This window comes from Aegilops tauschii, chromosome 7, assembly GCF_002575655.3.
Source record: "Aegilops tauschii subsp. strangulata cultivar AL8/78 chromosome 7, Aet v6.0, whole genome shotgun sequence".
Lineage (NCBI taxonomy): Eukaryota > Viridiplantae > Streptophyta > Magnoliopsida > Poales > Poaceae > Aegilops > Aegilops tauschii.
Window position 1 is genome coordinate 46,794,582 of NC_053041.3, and position 26,606 is coordinate 46,821,187.

The window sequence follows — 26,606 nt, forward strand, 5'->3', positions numbered from 1 at the left end:
TGGGAATTTATCCCGACACAACCTAAGGGGACACGCCCGCCGAACCACGTCATCGGCTCCCTCTTGAGGAACCACTTCCCTGGATTGTCCAAGCCGGGTGATGACGATCCGCTGTCGCCAGGTTTAACCTGGGAGCATTACCTACACAACAAGGATGAGCACGATGTCACCATGGCCACTCGGGTCATCAATGCTTTTTTGTAAGTATCTTCGCTCCGACCACTGCATTTTTCCATATCCAAATCCTTGCTTGCGTGGATGGTGAGAAGATGCCATATGCTTTCTTGTAGCAAACATTTGCTTGCGTGGATGGTGAGCAACAGAAGGCGATCAAAGGCATCGTGAAATCTTCCCGAAAGATACTCTCTGACACCAAGCACACGCTGCGGTACAATGTTGTGATGCAGTGTCAGCCGCTCGATGAGAAAGGAGAGAAGATGACAAGGAAGACTGCTTGCCAGACCAACTTGTCGCGAGAAGAATACCTGTCAGTGGTAAGTGACTACATCGGTTGCTAGTACTTTGATTCATCCCTCTTGTTCCTCAATTATTTGATTTTGTCTGACTAGGTGAAGGAACCCTGGATGAAGGACGATTGTTGGGAGGCCCTGGTTGACATGTGGTCTGACCCAGCATGGCAGGCGCAGCATGTGGAGAAGGGAAACGAACGAGCCAAAATGCCAGGCCCGGCTCATGTCCAGGGGAGCCGGAACCTAACCGCTCTCAAGCAACACATGGTATGTGGATTAAGATGTTAACTTTTTCGCACGGTGCATCTTGGTTCATTCAACTTGATGGTTAATTTTGCAGGAGGCGAAGGTTGGTCGCCCGGTCCACATCCTGGAAGCCTGGAGAGAAGGCCACAAGGGGAAGGATGGCGCCGAGTTTTGCAGCGAGTCGGCGGAGGAGAAGTGGGGGACCTTCAAAGAGGTCTTCCAGGAGGTGCATGGGCAGGAAGCCGAACCTACGTCCAAGCCCCTTGATCCTGAGCTTCTCATCATTGCTAGCGAGGGGAAGGGCCATGGCCGCCACCTCCTTTGCAACGGGGCGATCGCCACCTCCTCGCATCGCAAGGTGCACGAGATACGCGCGTCGAGCACCAGCTCAACTCCGTCCATACGGAGTCGCCCAACCGCCGCATCACGTGAGATAGCGCGTCTCAAGTTTAGCATCCTAACCTTTCATTTATGTCCATGCCTCGAAATAGCACCGTTCCAACCTATATGAGCCTAATGCCATGTTACAGGATTTAATGGCGCAGCAGGTTGTTGAAGAGGAGCAAAGGCGGCAGGCTGAGCAGGAGTCCAGAGAAAAGGAACGGGAAGACACGAACAAGAGGTTGAAGCTGCTTGAGGATCAACTACAGGTAGAACATTATCTAAACTAGAGTAGAAGATTCATTACATAGGGACGAACCACCCACACGTGACTCTACTCTTATAGGTTCTTATGCAATCTCGAAGCAGTGCAAGTGATGCCCCTCCTCCTCCTCCGGAATGTTAACCCGATGGCCTCTCCTCCTCAAGATGATCTATATATGAACAAGTGTACTTCTATTGTGACGTGCACGTGTTTTGCAAGTAGTGAGAATATGTATGAATTTGCGACTTGTGTGTGACGTCTACTAGGATAATACATTCGACTTGTGTGTGATAATATGTGGACTATCCCTAATTATGCCTATATATGTGTGGACTAGATCAAATTATGCCTATATATGTGTGGACTAGATCAAATTATGCCTATATATGATCCTTCTGCCAAGTAGTTGTTTTTATCTGCAGGGATCAGAAAAGAAATAGCTTAAACAGCAGAATGGATGGGAAAGATTTCCGAGAGCAGCACTCGGAAAACAACATATTACCGAGAGCACCTCTCGAAAACATGGTCGTCTGGGAGACCTATTGTTGTGCCACACCTTTTCCGAGAGCCGCTCTCGGAAAGGAAGGCGACATTGCCGAGACCAGCTCTCGGCAAAGCGATGTAAACTGTCAGCTCCCATGTGGGCCACGCTGTCCTACTGGTCAGGAGGATTGCCGAGAGCAGCTCTCGGCAAAGATATCGTAATTTTTTTTCAAGAATATTTAGGAAATTATTTAAAACTTTTACTGATAAATGTGACCAGTGGGACCACATGTCAGTTAGAAAGAAAACACACACACAAAAATAAAATAGGATGTTGCATATGCTTTTGCCGAGTGTCGTGCTGCGGCTCTCGGTAAAGTACGCAGTAACTGACGGAGCCGTCTGTTGCGGACGGGCATGCCGCGTGGCTCCTCTTTGCCGTGAGCGGCTCTCGGCGTCTGCAGGGTTTGCCGTGCGGTGCCTCTTTGCCGTGAGGCAGTGACGGCAAAGATGGCAGTTTGCCGTGAAGCTGGGTTTGCCGAGAGTGACACTCGGCAAAGTTTGCTTTGCCGAGTGTCCGTGTTTTAGCACTCGGCGAAGAGCATTACACCCGGCGTACGTGAAAATTCCAGTAGTGATTAATACAATCTCCTTTTACCCTGCAAAAAAAAAACTAATTCATTCATACTACCCCCCCCAAAAAGAACCTGCAAACAAAACCAAAAGCCAAGCTGTTTTCTCCCAAATGGTTGGAAGTCAATGGAACAAAGTCTGTACTTGCCAGAAAACAGATACAATAGTCGTGTTGAAGTAGGAATCAGAAACATAACAGTGATAGTAGTGATCAAATAACTTGCCACCGTAGCTTCCAAAATGACATGCAGCTTCCGAAATATGGCTAATGTAAAAGACATCTCCACACAACGAACAGGAGCGGCCAGTTGCCGAAATCAGCAGGACCAAAGTGTGTACTGAACATGTAAGATCAAACTATTAGGCCACAGAAGGGAGTAACTGAACTACTAACCATTTCAAGAACTAAAATACCACAAATTCTCACGAAGGAATCAGCATTTCAAACTGCAACCATGCCTTAATAATAACAACGCAAACTGAAAGTCAACAGGGGTGAACATGAACATTATAGCAGTTCTACATAGCAATAGCATAGATACACCATTGTTTACAACGTCAACATGATGCTCAAGATAGCATAACAAGCACCAAGTGATGAGGCACTACTTCAGACATACAAAGTGTTCGGTTCTACTAGTATTAAAAAGTAAGAAGACAGAACAGAAAGCAAGGTTCATACAGGATAGATACTCCCAAGGGCACAACAAACAGCTAGTCGAAATCATTAAGATGGAGTCTGTCATCTTATAGCACCATGACGAATGGAGGCTCCTTGTTCACAGCATCTTCTTCCTGCGCCTCAAACAATGGGACTGAAATCATGCTCTCTTGGAGGCGCTGCATAGTTAGCATAAAGTGCTTCCCAGGCTCTTTGGTTCCCACATATTCTTCTCAATTTTAAATTAAAATTTTGTAAGTTCAAGTCCTACATCTGAATCGGCTTAATTATCACTAATTTTTTAGATAAATATAATGGAAACATCATGGTGAAACTGTCACCATGTAAGCTACAAAATCTTCATCCAGATAAAGATGAACTGGAAATTAGCACATTCACCTGGTCCTTTTCTTTGGCTAAAATAGAAGCAACCGAACCAGGGTCCACTATGACTAACAAAAACACAAAGATATGGAAGAACAGCCTTGCACAAAAATCCTGGTCATAGAAACTACAACCTTTTTGCTCCCAATTAGTGAAAGTCAATCACTAGAGCTCATAACTTGTTCCTACCCCGCAAAAAAACCCTGCAAACAAACCAACAGCCAATCTCTTTTCTCCGAAAACGAAGTTCATCCTTGCCAAAAAAAAAATAGTCGTATTGAAGTAGCAATCAGACACATAACAGCGGTAGCAGTGATCGAATTACTTGCCACCATAGTAACAATCAGAAATAAAACTATGCTGCTGAGCACCAAATCACATGCAGTTTCTGAAATGTGCCTAAGAAAAGACATCTCCACACAAAGAACTGCAGAGGCCGGGGGTTATCCTCCTTTTCAAAACCAAAAAAAATCTCCGCACAGAGAACAAGAGCGTCCAGGTGCCAAAATCAAGTGTGCACTGAACATGAAAGATCAAAATATTGAGCTACATAAGTGAGTGCCTGAACCAACAATTTCAGCAACAAAACTGCCATAACTACTCGTGAAGGAATTAGCATTTCAAACTGCAATCATGCCTTCCGTGATTTTTCCAACGGTGCAAAATGAAAGTAGACAGGGGGGAACATCAGAACACTTCCAGAGCATAGATACTCGATGGCACTGAGCATGAAAGATCAAAATATTAAGCTGCATGAGGGAGTACTTGAAGTAACCATTTCAGCAACTAAAATGCCATAACTTCTCGCTAAGGAATTAGCATTTCAAGCTGCAACATTGCCATTCGTTTAACAATGCAAATTGAAAGTGAACTCAGGAGAACAATACAACAGTTCTTTATAGCAGTAGACACACCATTGTTCAAAACATACATTAACACGATGTTCAAGATAACATGACACACATGAAACGATAATACTAGAGTACTACGCTCGTTGATCACAGCCAGCCTAGGGATAGATTTCCACAACTTAAGCGGTGGAGATGCATCCATCGCTACCAAGTTAATCCGGTATCGAAACCCCCAGGTCTCTGCATCATAGTCCTGCAAGACCCAAACATCCAAAGTGACGCGGTCATGGTCGGTGCTGACATACAAAGCAAGGTTGTCGCCCGTATCCAATAATAACACGAAACTGCCCAATTGTGCCGGGCGGCTCATCTGCCTGAATGTTTCGGCTATGGTGTCAAATACCGTTATGCTGCAACCCATTGCCCAGTGCAGGCTACCACGATGGTGGATCGGTGGATGGTTGGACCGGGCAGCAGGACACCCATCTTCTGAAACTGTCGGCCATTGGATGCGTCTTGGCTGGTCCGAACCCACGGTGAAGACAAGGTAATGAGGCTGCTCAACCTTAACAGCGGCGAATGTCCCCATGGGCGCGGCGTACGACACCCAGAGCACCCTGTATTCTCCAGATGGCTGGTGCCGGTAGAAGCCGAGCACGTCGACTACGGTCATGGGGCTGATGAACTGTTGTCGTGGAGGATGCGGCAGCGGGGCGCACTTGCGGGTGGCCGGGTTGCAGATGTAGAAATCTGAACCCCGCCAGAGGATGAGGAGCCCATCACAGGTTATGAGGCGAATGCATATATCGAGGCTTGCGTACCGGAGCAGGGGCCGTATCTTCTCACCACTGGAGGCGGAGGCTCCGGCGACGCGGCTGATGCCATGGTCGTGCAAGATGATGGGCAGCGAGGGCTGGCGGCGGTGGTGGCCGAGGATGAAGGCGTAGGTGGATGTGCCGCTGCGCCACGACCTCCGGACGGCGCGGCAGCGGAACACGTCCTTGACAGGCAGCCGGGCGAGGATCTCGTCGACGACGAGCCACTCCGGCAGGTCGTCCAACACGGTCGCGGCACGGCTGCCCGGCATGCTGGTTCCTCGCTGATACTAGCAAGCAAGAGAAAAATCTCTAAAATAAAAGCAAAGATAAAAGTAAGCCACGGATTTGGCGCAAGAAAGAAGTGCTCCGCCGATCTACCGGCTTAGAGGAGCGGAGAGGAGAGAATTGACAGAGAGATCCGAGAGGGTTTACTCTGCTTCTGAGCCGGCACGGTTGAGCGAGAGCGACGGCGTTCCTCCCGGCGTCCTCGGAGGGCAGGCGTCCGGGGGAAGAAGGCACTTTGGCGAGCAACCTCGGATGCGAAACTGGTGGTGAGCGTGCAAGGAAGAGAATGGGCGGTGTGAAACTGAATCGCGGTGCGCACCACTCTCTGCCAGTGCCACTGCCAGGTGCAACTGCAAGCTGTGGAAGATGGGACTGGACGAGCAGAAAGTAGCTCCTGTGCTGCTGCTGCGTAGGGTGGAATTGATGAGGGGAGAGCCGGAGAGAAGGGAGCGCTCGGATGCGTTCAGACCCAGCTCCTGCACCAGTGGCCTGCACAAATCATTAACTTTCCATCATCTAGAACTGTTAACCCCGTTCAACACCAGATAAATTAAGATCGAGGCCATCATAGTAAACTTTATTATTATTTTTTGAGAATCTCCAGTGCATCTCTCCATATTTGTAATCCACATTGCTTGATGTACCCATATCACTTTATTTTCAGTGTCTTTTTCATCCTAGCAGGGCGATGAGGGCAAGAACTGGTCGTGGTGAAAGTTAGTTTAGAGCCACTCCAACGGGCCGACCCAAACAGACATCGCTTTTGTCTGTTTTTTGTCCGTTTGGGTCGGGCCGGCGGACACAAACGTCCGGCGCTGTGTTTGGGTCGGCGCGACGCCCAACGCTGGTCCGACCCATTTTGTCGGCGCGCCAAAATAAAAGTTTAATATGCATTTAATTAAACATAAAAGCCGGCCACGAAGGCCGGCGAAAGTCCACATTACATTAATTAGCATTAAAAACTAAAAACTAGACGACGCGCAGCCCTAGGCGTCCTCGTCGGCGTCTGTGTCGGGGCCGGTGAGGTCGATCAGCGTCGACGCAGGGCCGGCCCAGGGGAACGCCGTGTTCCAGAGGGCGGCAATGTCGGGCTGCGCCGCCGCTGCCTGGGCCTGGCGCGCCTCCTCTCCGACCTCGCGCTCGAGCATCTGCAGGCGCTCGCCCTCCCGGCGCTCCTCGGCCAGCCGAACGCGGCGCCAGTGGTCGAGGTAGCCCGCCACCTGCTCCTTCGTCGGCCCGAGCTAGATCGGCGGAGCGCTGACCCACTCGCGCACTACTCTGGTCCAGGAGTAGCGCTCGAGGGGGGCCGGCTCCTCCGGCTCGGCTTTGGGTGGGGACGGCGGGGTCACCCGCCACGGAGAGGGCCATGGCCTCCGCCATGGCAGACTGGAAAGCGTCTCCTCCGCCTCCCTCCACCTCCTCCTCCTCGCTCTCCTTAATGGCCGCCTGGTAGGCGGCCTCGGCCTTCTGGTCCTCGTCGCGGACGACGAGCGCGGGTGGCGGCAGGCTGCGGTCGACGTCGCGGACGCCGCGTCGCCTCGCCTCCTCGTGCTCGAAGCCGAACCATCGAGCCCCGTTGGACGAGTCGACGACGTAGTGCGATTCGGCGCGCTGCTCCAACGTCAGCAACGCCCGCCGGCGCCGCACCTCCTCCGCATGGGCCCTCGCCGTCCGCGGCGCTGCCGGCACTGGGATCCTCTCCGGATCCAAATGCTAGTCATGCGGCAGCGTTGCGTCGGGGTACGGCAGAGGCACGCGGTGCTGCCAGTGCCACTCGGCCTGGTGCACCGGCACATTGATGCGCTGCCTCTGCCAGGGAGCGCGCGGCGGCGCGGGGAGGGCGGGAAGGGTGGGGGAATGGCGGGCGGGGGCCTTGCCCTTGCCGCTACTGCCGATGCCGGAGAAGAAGCCCATGCTGGCGGTGGCTAGGGTTGTCGCCGGCGTGGGGGCAGGGGTGGCCAGATTGGGACGGGGCGAGTGGCAGTGGATGAGGATGGCCCCGCCGCACGCCCGGTTTAAAAAAGGACGACCGCCGTCGCTGACGCGTGGGCCCAAGGTGGGCGGTCGTCATAAATAATGTTGACCGTCGAAGGTAGACGGCTGCCAGGTGGGGACGCGGCGGACAACGAGAAGGCGCGCGAGGCGTCCGTTCGGCGTCCGCGCCGACGCATTTGGGGTGCAAATTTGGGCCGCAAATGCGTCAGCGCGGACGCAGAGCGGACGCGATTTGGGTATGGGTCCGCGCGTTGGGCCGCTTCTTTTGTACGCGCCGACCCAAACGGACGGCGGCGGACAAAATGGGTCGCCCTATTGGAGTTGCTCTTAGTGCATCAAGGATTGGAGTTCCTTATATTTGTGAGAGCTGATGGAGGACGGTTAGTTATTATGGCTCATCATATAAGTAGTGGAATATGAATACACGCAAAAGCTGATCCGAAATCTGCAGTTTCTCACTGCATGCCACATATATTTGGTAATCCTTTCCATTTCTTCTAAAATGATCAAATATGTATTTTTTTTTTCAATGTTTCGAAAGATAATTTTGGCATTGCTATAGTATAACATACATATACAGTTCGTTTGTGAAGCTACATGAATTTTTTTATACTTGGTTCAAGACTTCTTGAGTAAAGATTAGTGTGTCAACTTTGCATCTTTAGCTCTCTAAATAAAACCATAGATGATTAGCATGATTTATGGAGACCGACTTTATCAAGAAGAGTTCGGAAACACCCAGTGGAGGAGAGACAAGGCAGAGGGTTGACGGGTCTGAGTAAGGGGTGCGTGGGGTCATTGACGTTGGAGATGGTGATGGAGTTTAGAGGGATGGCTACGGGTGACGGCGGCTTGGGCGGGGTTGACGGGGTGGAGAAAGAAGATGGTGTTGGGAGGAAAAAGAACATTAGTATCGGCAAGCGAGTTTGACTAAAACAGTATTTCTGTTTTAGACTTTTGCTTAATCGATGCATAGGCGTTTCCTTCAAATTTTCATGCATTGTCACCAAATAGCAATACATTTTATTTTTATTATGCCTCGTAGAACCGCCCATGAGCATTTAACTAGTAAGAGAAAAAAAAAAGCAAAGTTTAGAACACGCGTGAAAAAAGAAAGAGAGAAAAGCAACGAATTTGGCGCAAGAAGAAACTGCTTCGGCGATCTATCGGCTTAAGAGCATCTTCACTCGGGCCCCCAAGACGCCCTCCCAAGCACCTTTTTTTAGCACCGGGCCCACCCACGTGCATGCCTCTCACCCACTTCATCTCTTTTCCCTCTCATCTCTCTTGTCTTCTAGTGTTTGGTGGGGGCTTGGCTGGAAAACTCCCCCCCCCATGCCAAAATTTTCGTCAGCATGACCCCAACCGGCTGAAAAAGTGGCTCCTGGGGGGGGGGGGGGGGAGGGGGGGGGCAACGAGTGGAGATGCTCTAAGGTCATCTCCAAAGGAGACCCTCTCAAACCGCCCACAACTGTTTGGACACAGCGGTCCGGACATGTTGGGGTTGTTTGGTTCTAGGCCTAGGAGTGCCACACATTGTCATACAATGTTGCCAAACTTGCCTAAGGTTAGTTTTTTAAAATGAGAGTGACAAGTTGGCAAGCCTAAAGGAATCTTACCACATTTTTTGAGTGTATGTGATATAGGACCCTAGTGTGGTTTGCCTAAAATGTGGCTTGAACCAAACACACACCTAAGTTGGTCAAACTTACCTAACCTTAGGTGTGGCAACCCTTGGCAAACTTAGTCTCAAACCAAACACCCCCGTTGTGTCATCCAACATGGACCTGCAATGGTCCGCAGGGTGGTCAGGGCGCATTTTCTCCCACAATCCGAAGACAAACTAGGGAGGCTTTGCGGGCGTCCGGACAGCACCCATGTCCGTTTCTAACCACCCTGGCCCACCCAAAACCGCCCCCCTCTCCCCGCGTGTTCCGACCCGCGCCAGCTGCTCGCATTCATGCCAATGTAGAGCCTATTATTGCAACTTCAAAGTTCATAGTTATTTATGAGATCTTTTGGTTCTGGTCATTGATATATCTAATCAATGGTTGGATGTTTTTTTTGAGAATTTTTAGTGCATCTCTCCATTTTTATTCATATTGTGCTTTCAGTATATAAATTGGCACAAGATTAAAATTACTAAAATATTAAGGACACGTTCGGAACCCCTCCACTCCACGCTTCGTGAACCTCGTGCAAAGCGATATTCCTAGACGCACGGAAGATTACGGGCCTCCCATGGGATATTCATTGCTAATTAATCTTCACCCCCTGATACGTCTCCAACGTATCTATAATTTTTGATTGTTTCATGTTGTTTTATTATCAATCTTGGATGTTTTATAATCATTTTATAGTCATTTTATATCATTTTTTTGGTACTAACCTATTGACATAGTGCCCAGTGCCAGTTGCTATTTTCTGCATGTTTTTTACATCGCAGGAAATCAATATCAAACGGAGTCCAAATGCCCCGAAACTTTTTGGAGATTTTTTATGGGCCAGAAGAAGGAAGATGGGTCCTGGTTGCATATGGGGGGAGTCCCGAGGAGGGGACAACCCACCAGGGCGCGCCAGGGGCCTGGCGCGCCCTGGTGGGTTGTGCCCACCCCGGGCACCCCCCAGACCGCCTCTTTGCTCTATAAATACCCCAAAAATACCAGAACCCTAGGGGAGTCGACGAAATATTCATCCAGCCGCCGCAGAGTCCAGAACCACCAGATCCAATCTAGACACCATCACAGAGGGGTTCACCACTTCCATTCGTGCCTCTCCGATGATGCGTGAGTAGTTCTTTGTAGACCTTCGGGTCCGTAGTTAGTAGATAGATGGCTTTATCTCTCTCGATGAATTCTCAATACAATGGTCTCATGGAGATCCATATGATGTAACTCTTTTTGCGCTGTGTTTGTTGGGAACTGATGAACTTCGAGTTTATGATCAGTCATATCTTTTTATATCCATGAAAGTTATTTGATTTTCTTTGATCTCTTATATGCATGATCTCTTATAGCCTCGTATTTCTTCTCTGATATTTGGATTTTGTTTGGTCAACTTGATCTATTTATCTTGCAATGGGAAGAGGTTCCCGGTAGTGGGTTCGATCTCACGGTGCTTGATCCCAGTGATAGAAAGGGAACCGACACGTATGTATCATTGCTACTAAGGATAAAAAGACGAGATCTATATCTACCGCCATATAGATAAACAGATCTTGTCTACATCATGTCATCGTTCTTATTGCATTACTCCGTTTTTCCATGAACTTAATACACTAGATGCATGCTGGATAGCGGTCGATGTGTGGAGTAATAGTAGTCGATGCAGGCAGAAGTCGGTCTACTAATCTTGGACGTGATGCCTATGTATTGATCATTGCCTGGATATCATCATAATTATTTGAAGTTCTATCAATTGCCCAACAGTAATTTGTTTACCCACTGTTTGCTATTTTTCTCGAGAGAAGCCACTAGTGAAACCTACGGCCCCCGGGTCTTCTTTCTCATATATTTGCCTTGTGATCTACTTTTCCTTTGTGTTTTTATTCAGATCTATTAAACCAAAAAATACAAAAATACCTTGCTGCACTTTTATTTATTTGCGATCTATTATTTCAATCTATTACAATTTACCTCACGTCCGTTTGCCTATCTTGAGGCGTCGTACCCCGAAAGGGAGTGACAACCCCTTTAACACGTCGGGTTGCGAGGTGTTGTTATTTGTGTGCAGGCGCTGCTTACGTTGTATTTCTTGGTTCTCCTACTGGTTCAATACCTTGGTTTCATAACTGAGGGAAATACCTACCATTGCTGTGCTACATCATCCTCTCCTCTTGGGGGAAATACCGACGTAGTCCTAGCGACACCATCAAGTAGAATTTCTGGCGCAGTTGCCGGGGAGGATCAAGTCAAGATAGTCTCCCAGCTCCGCGCCAATTTCTGGCGCCGTTGCCGGGGAGGATCAAGTCAAGATAGTCTCCCAGATCCGCGCCAATTTCTGGCGCCGTTGCCGGGGAGGATCTTCAACATAACCAGGTTCCTAATCACAAATCTCATCTCCTCGCAATTTACATTATTTGCCATTTACCTCTCGTTTTCCTCTCCCTCACTTCACAAAAATTTGTCGTTTTATTCGCCTCTCTGTTTCGCCGATCTCTTGTCTCTAGTTTCGATGGCTAGCGTCCCTACTCCTCCTTTGTCACCAGATTTTGAAGTTCTTTACTTCAAGCAAAGACAAGGAGAAAATCTGAAAGATGCCTGGTATAGGCTTATGGAATCGTATCGTGTTTCCAATCTAAAGGGGGATGCTAAAGCTTTGCTTCGTAATTTTTACATAGGACTGGCTTTGCATCATAGACAACTTCTGGATTTTGCCGCTAAAGGAAAATTTATTGAACCTTATGCAAATGCTACCTATGAAATTTTGAAAGGAATTTTGGGAATTCCTCCTCAAAAGAAGGGGTTTTATTTTACCCCTGAGGGAGTTCAAATGTTGGACAAACTTGGTGATTTTCTTTAACATATGGTTGAAATACAGAAATATAATGAACCCCTCATGTGGAGGGACATCCTCAAGCTAACTCCCATTTTTAGAGGAATTTCAAAGGTGGACATGAGAGGTGGTGACAACGTACTAATGTGGAAAGACTTGTGGTTGGAAGAAGTTCTATCTAACACACATCCTAGAGCATTTTCTTATGTGAGAAATGAAGATTGCTCAGTCAAAGGTTTCTTGACCATAAACTCGCTGGATGAAGCATTCTTTCTACCACTTTCTACACAAGCCCTGGAGGAACTGCAAGATATGCAAAACTTGGTGACACACATTACACTGGACAACAGCCAGAATGCAAAAGATATCTGGACTTACCCTTGGAGAGGAAGAGAATTTTCAGCCAGCAAATACTACAAATTCTACTTTAGGGATATGAAGGCCCATAAGACTTACCACTGGCTATGGAAATCAAAGGTCAATGCTAAACTCAAGGTCTTTGGATGGCTCATGCTGTCTGATAGATTGAACACAAGAAACATGTTGAAGAGAAGGCACTATAACATTGGTACTAACCTCAACTGCCTGCTTTGTGGTCAAAAAGAAGAAGACATTGATCACATGATCCTCGCATGCCCATTTAGCCGAAATTGCTGGGCAACCTTTGGATTAGACCCTGGAGATCAGGCCACTCGGCTGTCCTGGCTAGAACAAGTGAAAATCAATTGGGGCAGGCCTTTGTTCATGGAGGTCGTCCTTCAAGCATCCTGGAGCATTTGGAAAGAGAGGAACAACAAACTTTTCAGAGATATAAACCCCTCCTACCACTCTTGGCTGGCCAGATTCAAGGAGGATTTTAGTCTCCTTCAATATAGGTTTAAAGACAATAAGAAAGAGTTCATCTTCTTACTTTTAGATTCCCTACCCTCTGATTAATTGTACCCTTTAGTCAGATTCTACCCCCACTACAAAGGTAGCTGGGGTGAAATTTGTATATGATGTAACTAATCCTTGTAATTGTGTTTAATATATAATATATATGACAGTGGGAGCCTCTCTCACTGTCCCAGTTCCTCAAAAAAATGAACCCCTCAAACATCTCAATGGTAGTATCAATCGCATGAATACTTTGATTACTCTTAGCAACAAGTGATTGGATATTTTGGATCTTAAGACGGTTTCTTTTCCAGAGAATTTAGGGAAGCGTAAAGAGCCTCCCGGGTTTGAGAAAACCCTTACAAAAGTTGCCAAAACTTCGGAAGACAAAACTTAGATCCTTGCCTTACGCCTAGCTAAGGGCGTAAAACTATAGCGCTTGTTGGGAGGCAACCCAATGAATAAAATTTATTTTTGCTTTTTGCTTTCTGTTCTTGTGTGTTTACACAATTATGTCTCTGGTATGATTGTGTTTTTATGTTTTAATTAGTGTTTGTGCTAAGCAAAGCCTTTAGGATCTTCTTGGGTGATAGTTGTTTGATCTTGCTGAAAAAGACAGAAACTTTATGCTCACGAAAATAATTGTGAAAAATCACCAGAATGTGATAAGATGCCAATTATTTTTGCAGAAGATTAATAAACAAATTACCCTGGTCTTCCTAATTTTTCAGAATTTTTTGAGTTACAGAAGTATTCGCCAAAGACAGATTACTACAGACTGTTCTGTTTTGACAGATTCTGTTTTCTTTGTGTTGTGTGCTTATTTTGATGGATCTACGGTTTTATTTGATGAGTTTTTGCCATAGAAAAGTTGGAATACAGTCGATATAATACAAAAACAAAATATGAATTGGTTTGATATAGCACTTATAGTAGTAGTTTGCTTTCTTATACTAACGGATCTCACGAAGGTTTTGTTGATTTTTGTGTGATTGAAGTTTTCAAGTTTTGGGTTATCTTATGATGGATGAAGGAAGGATGTAAGAGCCTAAGCTTGGGGATGCCCCGGCATCCCAAGATATTATCCAAGAATGAGCAACCAACTAAGCTTGGGGATGCCCCCGAGTGGCATTCCCCGCTTTCTTCCAACAACTATCGGTATTTTACTCGAGACTATATTTTTATTCGTCACATGATATGTGTTTTGCTTGGAGCGTCTTGTATGATATGTGTCCTTGCTTGCTTTATTTTGTGTTTTAAGTCATCAATCCTTGCTGGACACACCTATTTGAGAGAGCCAAAATTATGTCATGACTTGTTAGAATTGCTCTCTATGCTTCACTTAAATCTTTTATGAGCTAGGACTTGCTCTAGTGCTTCACTTATATCTTTTTGAGCACAGTGTGCTTGTTATTTTTGAAGAAATGATCTCTTGCTTCACTTAGATTTATTTGAGAGTTAGTAATATTTTGAAGAAATTCTCTCTTGCTTCACTTAAATTATTTTGAGAGAAAGAAAAATTTGTTATGCTCATGATCTTCACTTATATTTGTTTGAGCTTATGAAAAGCAACACATAAAAATTAGTCCCATAGTGATAGATATCCAAGAAGGATAAAATAAAAAATTGTCATGAAGATCGTTGGACAAAATAAACTTGATTCTTAGTAATAGTTTTGAGATATGATGATGTGATATGCGAGTTATGATGATGAGTAATTGTGCTCTAGTAAGAATATTGGTGTTAAGGTTTGTGATTCCCTATGCATGCACGAAAGTCAATAATCATGCAATGAAAATTATTTCCTACTTGTGGGGCATTATTCGGTGCTACTTATGCTTAATGCTTGCTTTATGAAATTATTCGTTTCTTGGTTGGTCGCTTCTCAATCTTTTTGCTAGCCTTCATTTTGCACCAAGTATGACCTCTACTTGTGCATCCAAAATCCTTTAAACCAGTTTTGCCATATGAGTCCACTATACCTACCTATATGCGGTATTCTTTTGCCGTTCTAAGCAAATTTGTATGTGCCATCTCTAATTTTCAAAATAAACTTCTCTTTTGTGTATTTTGTTTCACTCGCAGAACGGTAACGGGTGGCTAATATTTTCCATGCTGGATGTGTTATTCCCAAGATGAGTGTTTATTCACTTGTCATTGCACGAGAGTAAGACAAAGGTTTTAGGGATTCCCAGTCCCGAAATGCAAAAATGAATTTACTTTATGTTGTCAAATAATAAATTCCTTGGAAAGTGTTGGTATGGAGGGCAACCGTGGATACGGCTAGCCATGGAAAGTGAAAGTATGGTGGAAAAAGGAATAAACTTTATTTTCTGTTTGGGAACCGCCTATGGCATTGTTGGAGAACGTAGCAGAAATTCAAAATTTTCTACGCATCACCAAGATCAATCTATGGAGTAATCTATCAACGAGGGGAAGGGGAGTGCATCTACATACCATTGTAGATCGCGATGCGGAAGCGTTGCAAGAACGCGGATGAAGGAGTCGTACTCGTAGCGATTCAGATCGCGGTTGATTCCGATCTAAGCACCGAAGAACGGTGCCTCCGCGTTCAACACACGTGCAGCCCGGTGACGTCTCCCACGCCTTGATCCAGCAAGGAGAGAGGGAGAGGTTGGGGAAGACTCCGTCCAGCAGCAGCACGACGGCGTGGTGGCGGTGGAGGAGCGTGGCAATCCTGCAGGGCTTCGCCAAGCACCGCGGGAGAGGAGGAGGAAGAGAGGTAGGGCTACGCCAAGAGAGACCGGAAAACTCATTTGTTGGGCAGCCCTAGACCTCAACTATATATAGGGGGGAGGGGGCTGCGCCCCCTCTAGGGTTCCCACCCCAAGGGGTGGCGGCCAGCCCTAGATCCCATCTAGGGGGGCGGCCAAGGGGAGGAGAAGGGGGGGGGGCGCCACTAGGGTGGGCCTTAAGGCCCATCTGGACCTAGGGTTTGCCCCCTCCCACTCTCCCATGCGCCTTGGGCCTTGGTGGGGGGGCGCACCAGCCCACCTGGGGCTGGTCCCCTCCCACACTTGGCCCACGCAGCCTTCTGGGGCTGGTGGCCCCACTTGGTGGACCCCCGGGACCCTCCCGGTGGTCCCCGTACATTACCGATATCACCCGAAACTTTTTCGGTGACCAAAACAGGACTTCCCATATATAAATCTTTACCTCCGGACCATTCCGGAACTCCTCGTGACGTCCGGGATCTCATCCGGGACTCCGAACAACATTCAGTAACCACGTATATCTATTCCCTATAACCCTAGCGTCATCGAACCTTAAGTGTGTAGACCCTACGGGTTCGGGAACCATGCAGACATGACCGAGACGTTCTCCGGTCAATAACCAACAGCGGGATCTGGATACCCATGTTGGCTCCCACATGTTCCACGATGATCTCATCAGATGAACCACGATGTCGGGGATTCGATCAATCCCGTATGCAATTCCCTTTGTCTATCGGTATGTTACTTGCCTGAGATTCGATCGTCGATATCCCGATACCTTGTTCAATCTCGTTACCGGCAAGTCTCTTTACTCGTTCCGTAACTCACATCATCCCGTGATCAACTCCTTGGTCACATTGTGCACATTATGATGATGTCCTACCGAGTGGGCCCAGAGATACCTCTCCGTTTACACGGAGTGACAAATCCCAGTCTCGATTCGTGCCAACCCAACAGACACTTTCGGAGATACCTGTAGTGCACCTTTATAGCCTCCCAGTTACGTTGTGACGTTTGGTACACCCAAAGCATTCCTACGGTATCCGGGAGTTGCACAATCTCATGGTCTAAGGAAATGATACTTGACATTAGAAAAGCTCTGAGCAAACGAACTACACGATCTTGTGCTAGGCTTAGGATTGGGTCTTGTCCATCACATCATTCTCCTAATGATGTGATCCCGTTATCAACGACATCCAATGTCCATGGTCAGGAAACCGTAACCATCCATTGATCAACGGGCTAGTCAACGAGAGGCTTACTAGGGACATGGTGTTGTCTATGTATCCACACATGTATCTGAGTTTCCTATCAATACAATTCTAGCATGGATAATAAACGATTATCGTGAACAAGGAAATATAATAATAACCAATTTATTATTGCCTCTAGGGCATATTTCCAACAGGCATATCTAGCATGGAAAGTGTTCGTAGCTCTGCGTCGTTTTCGTTGGTGGGATGGATACACCTCCCAAAATGTTTTTATCTCAAATTTTTTACTTTGAGCTCTGGCACCTCTACAAATCCCTACTTCCCTCTACGGAGGGCCTTTCTTTACTTTATGCAATTTTTATTTTTGAAATTGAGTCTCCATCTTCTCTTACAAAAGCACCAACTAAGAGGCAATATGATCATGAGTAACTATTGGGTATAGCTAGTATTCGAATGTGTTTCATGAATGGATCAATGTTTGAGCATGATGGGCTAGGGATAACATATTTTAGCATTGATATTTTGAAAGACATGGTTGCTTGTTGATATGCTTGAGTATCTAAATTATTATGTCAAAACTAGACTATTGCTTTGAATCACATAAAAGTCCAAATGTCCATCCTATGAAGAAAAGAATTTGATATGACTTTATGAACAGCACTCCACATCAAAAATTCTGTTTTTATCACTTACCTACTCGAGGACGAGTAGGAGTTAAGCTTGGGATGCTGATACGTCTCCAACGTATCTATAATTTTTTATTGTTCCATGTTGTTTATTATCAATATTGGATGTTTTATAATCATTTTATAGTCATTTTATATCATTTTTTGGTACTAACCTATTGACATAGTGCCCAGTGCCAGTTGTTGTTTTCTGCATGTTTTTTACATCGCAGGAAATCAATATCAAACGGAGTCCAAATGCCCTGAAACTTTTTGGAGATTTTTCATGGGCCAGAAGAAGGAAGATGGGCCCTGGTTGCACCTGGGGGGAGTCCCGAGGAGGGGACAACCCACCAGGAGGCCCTGGCGCCCCCTGGTGGGTTGTGCCCACCTCGGGCACCCCCCGGACCGCCTCATTGCTCTATAAATACCCCAAAAATACCAGAACCCTAGGGGAGTCGACGAAATATTTATCGAGCCGCCGCAGAGTGCAGAACCACCAGATCCAATCTAGACACCATCACGGAGGGGTTCACCACTTCCATTGGTGCCTCTCCGATGATGCGTGAGTAGTTCTTTATAGACCTTCGGGTCCGTAGTTAGTAGCTAGATGGCTTTCTTTCTCTCACTGAATTCTCAATACAATCGTCTCTTGGAGATCCATATGATGTAACTCTTTTTGCGGTGTGTTTGTTGGGATATGATGAACGTCGAGTTTATGACCAGTCATATCTTTTTATATCCATGAAAGTTATTTGAGTTTCTTTGATCTCTTATATGCATGATCTCTTATAGCCTCGTATTTCTTCTCCAATATTTGGGTTTTGTTTGGCCAACTTGATCTATTTATCTTGCAATGGGAAGAGGTGCCCGGTAGTGGGTTTGAGCTTACGGTGCTTGATCCTTGTGATAGAAAGGGAACCGACACATATGTATCATTTCTACTAAGGATAAAAAGACGAGATCTATATCTACCGCCATATAGATAAACGGATCTTGTCTACATCGTGTCATCGTTCTTATTGCATTACAACGTTTTTCCATGAACTTAATACACTAGATGCATGCTGGATAGCGGTTGATGTGTGGAGTAATAGTAGTAGATGCAGGCAGGAGTCGGTCTACTAATCTTGGACATGATGCCTATGTATTGATCATTGCCTGGATATCATCATAATTATTTGAAGTTCTATCAATTGCCCAACAGTAATTTGTTTACCCACCGTTTGCTATTTCTCTCGAGAGAAGCCACTAGTGAAACCTACGGCCCCCGGGTCCTCTTTCTCATATATTTGCCTTGCGATCTACTTTTCCTTTGTGTTTTTATTCAGATCTATTAAACCAAAAAATGCAAAAATACCTTGCTGCACTTTTATTTATTTGCGATCTATTATTTCAATCTATTACAATTTACCTCACGCCTGTTTGCCCATGTTGAGGCGCCGTACCCCGAAAGTGAGTGACAACCCCTTTAACAAGTCGGGTTGCGAGGTGTTGTTATTTGTGTGCTGGCGCTGCTTACGTTGTGTTGCTTGGTTCTCCTACTCGTTCGATACCTTGGTTTCATAACTGAGAGAAATACCTACCGTTGTTGTGCTACATCATCCTCTCCTCTTGGAGGAAATACCGATGTAGTCCTAGCGACACCATCACCCCCCGATTTTCATGGGGGTGGGCCTCGCCTCCCTTCTAACCTCGAATCAAAAACTGCCACATAATCACAACCCATTGAATCCGTAAAACCCACCCTGTGCGTGTAGCATTAGGATACTCATAGTGGGGAGTATCATATACTAATATCATGCATATCATACTAGTGTATGATACTACGTTCATAGTGCATAGTATCATAGAGTAGTATCATAGATGATCATATTTATTGTCATGCATGACACAAAGTAGCATAACATTTAACATGATACGGTATCTACCTATGTTACTCTAACCCTCTCACTTCTTTAATTCTCTGCCACATCAACATGTTTGTTATTCCCAAGTGCATGATACCAGCTAAGATACCACCACTATGGCCAGCCTTACTCCCGTGCAAAGCCGGGCCAAACATTGCAGCTCCGTGGAGCCAGCTCCAAGAATTTGAGTTGAGTCATAATTTGCACTTGAAGAAACCGGCAATTGGCTATGTCACGAGATCCCTAAAAATGTAGAGTTGGCAAAAATTGCACCCTCACTACCAGCAATAAGTGCAAAACTAACTTGTTCGGATGACTTTAGTGAACTTACACATGAGTGCACCATAGTGGGTCAAGTTGGCCTCTCCTCCCACCCCAACTCGACCACCTTTCTCTCTCTCTCTCTCTAAACTGACACCGCATCCGTCTACAGATCAGGGACCAGTCCGCAGATAGTGATTTGGAGATGGCCATTCAAATTCAATGAAATTAATCAGATGTTCAATAAGTTTTTTATGGATGGATCATGGTGCCCACACATATCGTCCTTGAGTTTCACCCAACAATGTATATGTGTGAATGATTTGTCCTCTGACCTGTAATACAACACGATAGCACATGCAGACTACATAACATGTACAACAACATTGGCTGAATGGATGAATCAATCAACATGTAGAGCAAGAAGAAACAAAACTTATGATCTCATCATTACCGCGTGCAATGACCGCATTGCATCCAGCCGAACAACCACGCCGCAAAACTTCGCTGACAGAGTTCTAAATAGTGTACCAACGATACACTAGAGACTTCACATTGCATTCATGGATGATGTGCATGTCATAAGGGCAATGTGCTTTCGTGCATGAAACGAACCATGCACGCGCTACCAAAAGGTGTCCCTTCTGCTCCAGCCTACGAAGTCAGCAGATACGGCCAACCACGCATCGCACAACAACTCACCCTCCTTCAACGAGTGTCATGGCATCCTTCTTACTCTAAAAAACGACATGAATTTTGAAAAATAAACTCAATGACATTTGACCAAACACCTGTCGGGTGTAGTGTCCTCAATGGACGACGTCGATGGGTGACGGAGGGTACCTAGCTGCGGACAGATCCTGGGTGGACGACGCTGTAGTACAAGGCGAGAGGGCGCGGGTAGGGGCTGAGGACTTCCGGCAATGACCAAGCGGTGGTCGAAGAGGTATGCTACCTCTTGAGCTTGCGTTGGTTTTTCCCTTGAAGAGGAAAGGGTGATGCAGCAAAGGAGTGTAAGTATTTCCCTCAGTTTTGAGAACCAAGGTATCAATCCAGTAGGAGACTACGCAACATGCCACCGAATACCTGCACAAACAAACACCAACTTGCAACCAACGCGACAAAGGGGTTGTCAATCCCTTCACGGTTATTCGTGAAGTGAGATCTGATAAAGATGGATAAACGGTAAAGTAATATTTTTGGTATTTTTGGTTTATGGAACGGAAAGTAAAGATTGCAAAGTAAAGGAATGGTGACAGAAATTGCCAAGTTGATGGGAAACTAATATGATGTAAAATAGACCCGGGGGCCATAGGTTTCACTAGAGGCTTCTCTCAAGATAGAAATTATTACGGCGGGTGAACAAATTACTGCCGAGCAATTAATAGAAAAGCGCAAAGTTATGACGATATCTAAGGAAATGATCATGAATATAGGCTTCACGTCCGTGTCAAGTAGACCGAAACGATTCTGCATCTACTACTATTACTCCACACATTGACCGACTCATGCCTGCATCTAGAGTACTAAGTTCATAAGAATAGAGTAACGCATTAAGCAAGATGACATGATGTAGCAGGATTAACTCAAGCAATATGATGAAAACCCCATCTTTTTATCCTCGATGGCAACAATACAATGCGTGCATTGTTGCCCCTGCTGTCACTGGGAAAGGACACCGCAAGATTGAACCCAAAGCTAAGCTCTTCTCCCATTGCAAGAAAAACAAATCTAGTTGGCCAAACCAAATTGATAGTTCGAAGAGACTTGCAAATATATCAAATCATGCATATAAGAATTCTGAGAAGATTCAAATAATATTCATAGATAAAATTGATCATAAATCCACAATTCATCGGATCTCGGCAAACACACCGCAAAAGAGTATTACATCGAATAGATCTCCAAGAACATCAAGGAGAACTTTGTATTGAGAATCAAAGAGAAAGAAGAAGCCATCTAGCTACTAGATATGGACCCGTAGGTCTAAAGTAAATTACTCATGCTTCATCAGAGAGGCAATGTTGTTGATGTATAAGCCCTCCGTGATCGATTCCCCCTCCGACAGGATGCCAGAAAAGGCCCCAAGATGGGATCTCATGGGTACAGAAGGTTGCGGCGGTGGAAAAGTGGTTTGTAGCTTCCCCGGATGTTTTTGGGGTATAAGAGTATATATAGGAGGAAGAATTAGGTCAGGAGACCTACGAGGGGCCCACAAGGTTGGGGGGCGCGCCCTCCACCCTTGTGGATGCCTCGAAGCTTCTCTGACTTGTACTCCAAGTCTCATGGGTGTCTTCTGGTCCAAGAAAAATCATGGCGAAAGTTTCATTCCGTTTGGACTCCGTTTGGTATTCCTTTTCTGCGAAACTCTAAAACAAGGAAAAAAACAGAAACTGGCACTGGGCTCTAGGTTAATAGGTTAGTCCTAAAAATCATATAAAATAACATATTAATGCATATAAAACATCCAAAACAAATAATATAATAGCATGGAACAATAATAAATTATAGATACGTTGGAGACGTATCAAGGTATAGTGGCGGCGTTGGAAGAGAAGCATACAGATGCAAAGCAAGGGGAAATAGGGACGGACTGGAAGAGAATGGAACCGAGAGAGGGATTTAAGTGTGTCAAGATGTTGTAGTCCAACATGGCGGCGCACCGGACTTGTGTAATTTCCCTGGTTTGCTTCCAATATAGAAGAACGGATATTCATGCAGCCTTGCAAACCAACAAGGTATCACGTTGAATTTGACAGCTCGGTGCGGACTGATGCCAATGTTTCAAGTGTCGGCCTTCGAGATGCCCTACCAATGATTTGTCTCCTCCACGTCGTTTGTGTCATCAAAGCGCTGCTTCTCTTCTCTCCCCTTGTCGATTCCAGCCTACGCAGAAGCAAACCTAAGCGTTTCTCTTCTCTCCCCTCATCGATTACACCTGACACAACTCTAAGCAATAGCAGGCATAAGAAGCAATCATGAATGTGTAGTCACAACTGAGGGAGTCCTGGATTAAGGGGTCCTCGGGCGTCCGGGCTATGTGACTTGGGTCGGACTAATGGCCCGTGAAGATATAAGGCGGAGGATTTTCTCCATGTCCGGATGGGACTCTCCTTTGCGTGGATGGAAAGCTTGGCGTTCGGATGTGAAGATTCCTTTCTCTGTAAACCGACTCTGTACAACCCTAGGTCCCTCCGGTGTCTATATAAACTGGAGGGTTTAGTCCGTAGAGGCAATCATAATCATACAGGCTAGACATCTAGGGTTTAACCATTACGATCTCGAGGTAGATCAACTCTTGTAAACCCCATATTCATCCAAGATAATCAAGCAGGAAGTAGGGTATTACCTCCATCAAGAGGGCCCGAACCTGGGTAAACTTCGTGTCCCTGTCTCCTGTTACCTTCGATCCTCAGACACACAGTTCGGGACCCCCTACCCGAGATCTGCCGATTTTGACACCGACATTGGTGCTTTCAATGAGAGTTCCACTGTGCCGTGGACAGAAGGCTCGATGGCTCCATCAATCATCTACAACAAATACTATTCAAGGTGAGACTTTCCTCCCCGGCCAAATCTTCGTGTTCAGCGGCTTTGCGCTGCGTGCCAACTCAATTGGCCACCTCGAACAGATCGATAGCTACGCCCCCAGTCATCAGATTACTTTTGGGAATCTGAACTACGTCGCCGATATCCGAGGAAACTTGACCTTTGAAGGATTCACGGCTTCGACCACCGATCAGGCCCTAGAGCCGGAGCAAACCGCTGAATTCGAGGACGGGGGCCTGGAGCCCGCCGGATTCGCAGCGGTTATCAAACCTACTACCGCTGATCCAGAGGAAACGGTGTCATCGGTTATCCCGAAGTCAAACCGGATTTCCCCTGGTACGGGAAGGCCGGACTCGTCCCCGGATTTTGAATCCGAACTCTCACGATCTGCGGCTGATGAGCACGGCCAGGAGACCTTCACCTCACCCGGCGCTAGAGGTTTTTATCTCCCTGGCCGAACCTCGCTTTCAAGCGAGACTCTGGACTTAATGCAACCCCTCATCATTACACAGGAATGACGTCCGAACTACGCCCAGCCCGAACTAGGGCTGAGAGCGGGGAATTTTACGTCCCACCCACCACCCACTTCATAGCCACTGTCGAGGACCTAACCAACATGCTTGACCGTAACTCCGAAGACATCTATGGTATGAACGTCGATGCTGGAGACGAACAAAGCCAAAACCCGCCGCATACCGGACGCTGGGCGGCCACCTCCACATACGACGTATACATGGTGGATACGCCAAAAGAGGATGGCGATGAAGGCAGTAAGGATCTAATCAAGGACAATAACACTGATAAACCACCAAAGCAGTGGCATCAGCGGCGCCATTCAAAATCACGCCGCGACAAAGAAAGCAATACCGGCAATGGAGACGATAACACTCCGGAGAATGCCGAAGACCTAGACGTCCCTGTCGAACCAACATCCGAACATGATGATAGGGAGGAGGGGCAGGGTAACCCTGACGAACCAGTCGGGAACGAGGACTCGGAGGACAGCAATTATATGCCACCCTCCAAAGACGAAATAAGCCTCGGCAACGAAGACTTCATCGTGCCAGAGGAACCCCTCGAGCAAGAACACTTTAAGCAACAGCTCATCGCAACCGCGAGGAGCCTGAAAAGGAAGCAGCAACGGCTTCAAGCCGAACAGGATACGCTCAACGACAGATGGACTGATATTCTGGCAGCCGAGGAATACGGCCTTGCACGACCAACCAAAAGCTACCCGAAGCGCAAGTTGTTACCCCAATTCGACGCTGAGGCGCGGGAGCCCCTAACATCAGCGCGTAACACAGCCGATAAACCAGACCGGCCACCGCGTGGACGAGACAGAACGGCTACCCAAGCCGAACACCAGCCCACATTACCCCGCCGTAAAGGCAGGGAGACTGTGGCCCGGGATTACACCTACGACCTACGGCGGGACTTGGACACTAGGGCATGCCTAGCCAGATCAATCTACGGGTCAAGGGGATGTGCCCCAACACGAGAGGACGGCTATCAGGCCCGACATGATCAACACAACCTCACTCGGGGTGAAAACCGCATAGGGACGTCCGCCGAACTCCGTCGCGACATCGCCAGTTATAGAGGTGCCGCACACCCCCTATGCTTCACCGAGGAAGTAATGGAGCACGAATTCCCAGAAGGGTTTAAACCTATGAATATCGAATCATATGATGGAACAACCGACCCCACAGTATGGATTGAGGATTTTCTTCTCCATATCCACATGGCCCGCGGTGATGATCTCCATGCCATCAAATACCTCCCACTAAAATTAAAGGGACCAGCCCGGCACTGGCTAAACAGCCTCCCAGAGAACTCCATTGGCAACTGGGAAGACTTGGAAGACGCCTTTCGCGACAACTTCCAAGGTACATATGTCCGGCCTCCGGACGCCGATGACCTCAGTCACATCATCCAGCAGCCCGGAGAGTCAGCCAGGAAACTCTGGACTAGGTTCCTAATTAAAAAGAACCAAATTGTCGACTGTCCAGACGCCGAAGCCCTCACGGCCTTTAAACATAGTGTCCAAGATCAGTGGCTTGCCCGTCACCTCGGCCAAGAAAAACATAAGTCCATGGCAGCTCTTACCGCACTAATGACCCGCTTTTGCACGGGAGAAGATAGCTGGCTTGCTCATAGAAGCAATAGCACTAGCGATCCTGGCACCTCCGAAGCCAGGGACGTCAATGGCAAGCCACGCGCAATAAAAACAAGCGTTGAAACAATAATGCAGGAACCCAAGACACGGCGGTCAATGCCGGATTCAGTGACCCCAAATCCGGTCAACGGAAGAAGCCATTCAAGGCAAACAGAGATGGTCCATCCAGTTTAGACAAGATACTGGATCGGCCCTGTCAGATTCATGGCAGCCCTGACAAACCCACCAACCGTACCAACAGAAATTGCTAGGTTTTCAAACAAGTCGGCAAGCTCAATGCCGAACACAAAGGGAAGGGGACGCCCAGTGCCAGCGAAGACGAAGAGACTCGCCAACCGAACACTGGGGGACAGAAGCAATTTCCCCCTGAAGTAAAAACAATAAACATGATATATGTGACGCATATCCCTACAAGGGAGCGCAAGCGCGCACTACGAGACGTCTATGCCATAAAGCCGGTCGCCCCAAAATTTAACCCATGGGCGGCCTGCTCGATCACTCTTGATCGCAAGGACAACCCAACCAGTATCCGTCACGGAGGTTCGGCAGCTCTAGTCCTCGATCCAATTATCGATGGATTCCATCTCATGCGAGTCCTTATGGACGGCGGCAGTAGCCATAATTTACTCTATCAAGACACTGTCCGCAAGATGGGCATTGATCCCTCAAGGATCAAGCCCACCGCAACTACCTTCAAGGGAGTAATACCCGGCGTCGAAGCTCACTTCACGGGCTCAATCACATTGGAAGTCGTCTTCGGTTCGCCGGACAACTTTCAAAGCGAAGACTTGATCTTCGATATTGTCCCGTTCCGCAGTGGCTACCATGCACTGCTCGGGCGGACCGCTTTTTCTCGTTTCAATGCAGTCCCACACTACGCCTATGTAAAGCTTAAGATGCCCGGTCCACGCGGCGTCATCACGATCAACGGAAACACGGAACACTCCCTCCGTACCGAGGAGCATACCGCAGCCATCGCAGCCGAAGTACAAAGCGGCCCCGTCAAGCCGCATATCTCATCGGCCATTAAGCCGCTGGCCTCTATTACACAGGACCGGTCAATTTTAGAGGTGGATTAGCACTTCCGCCTCTGTCGTTCGCCACATATACCCGCGAAGTTCGTATCGCGCATGCATAATTATGCACTTAAAATACCTTGGCCATCGGCGGAGGCACAATACGGACAGGCCTACAATACAGTTCGCCCTCCTACCGCCTTCTTCTCTTTTCTAACTATATCTTATCTTTTGCCAT

At 47.1% G+C, this 26,606-nt stretch overlaps 1 protein-coding gene across 1 annotated transcript; it reads right to left on the reverse strand.

Moving 5' to 3' along the window:
• Positions 1–2,517: 2,517 nt before the first annotated feature.
• On the reverse strand, positions 2,518–5,960 carry LOC109737287 (F-box protein At5g49610-like). Its single transcript, XM_040394249.3, has 2 exons — positions 5,625–5,960; positions 2,518–5,479 (listed from the first exon to the last, which is right to left on the reverse strand). Exon 2 carries the CDS (start codon positions 5,459–5,461, stop codon positions 4,331–4,333), a length of 1,131 nt encoding a protein of 376 aa, XP_040250183.3. The 5' UTR covers positions 5,462–5,479; positions 5,625–5,960; the 3' UTR covers positions 2,518–4,330.
• Between the last annotated feature and the right edge of the window lie 20,646 nt (positions 5,961–26,606).

Excerpts from the sequence above, each read along its gene's own strand:
- LOC109737287 (XM_040394249.3), bottom strand. The coding sequence starts at position 5,461 with ATGCCGGGCAGCCGTGCCGCGACCGTGTTGGACGACCTGCCGGAGTGG.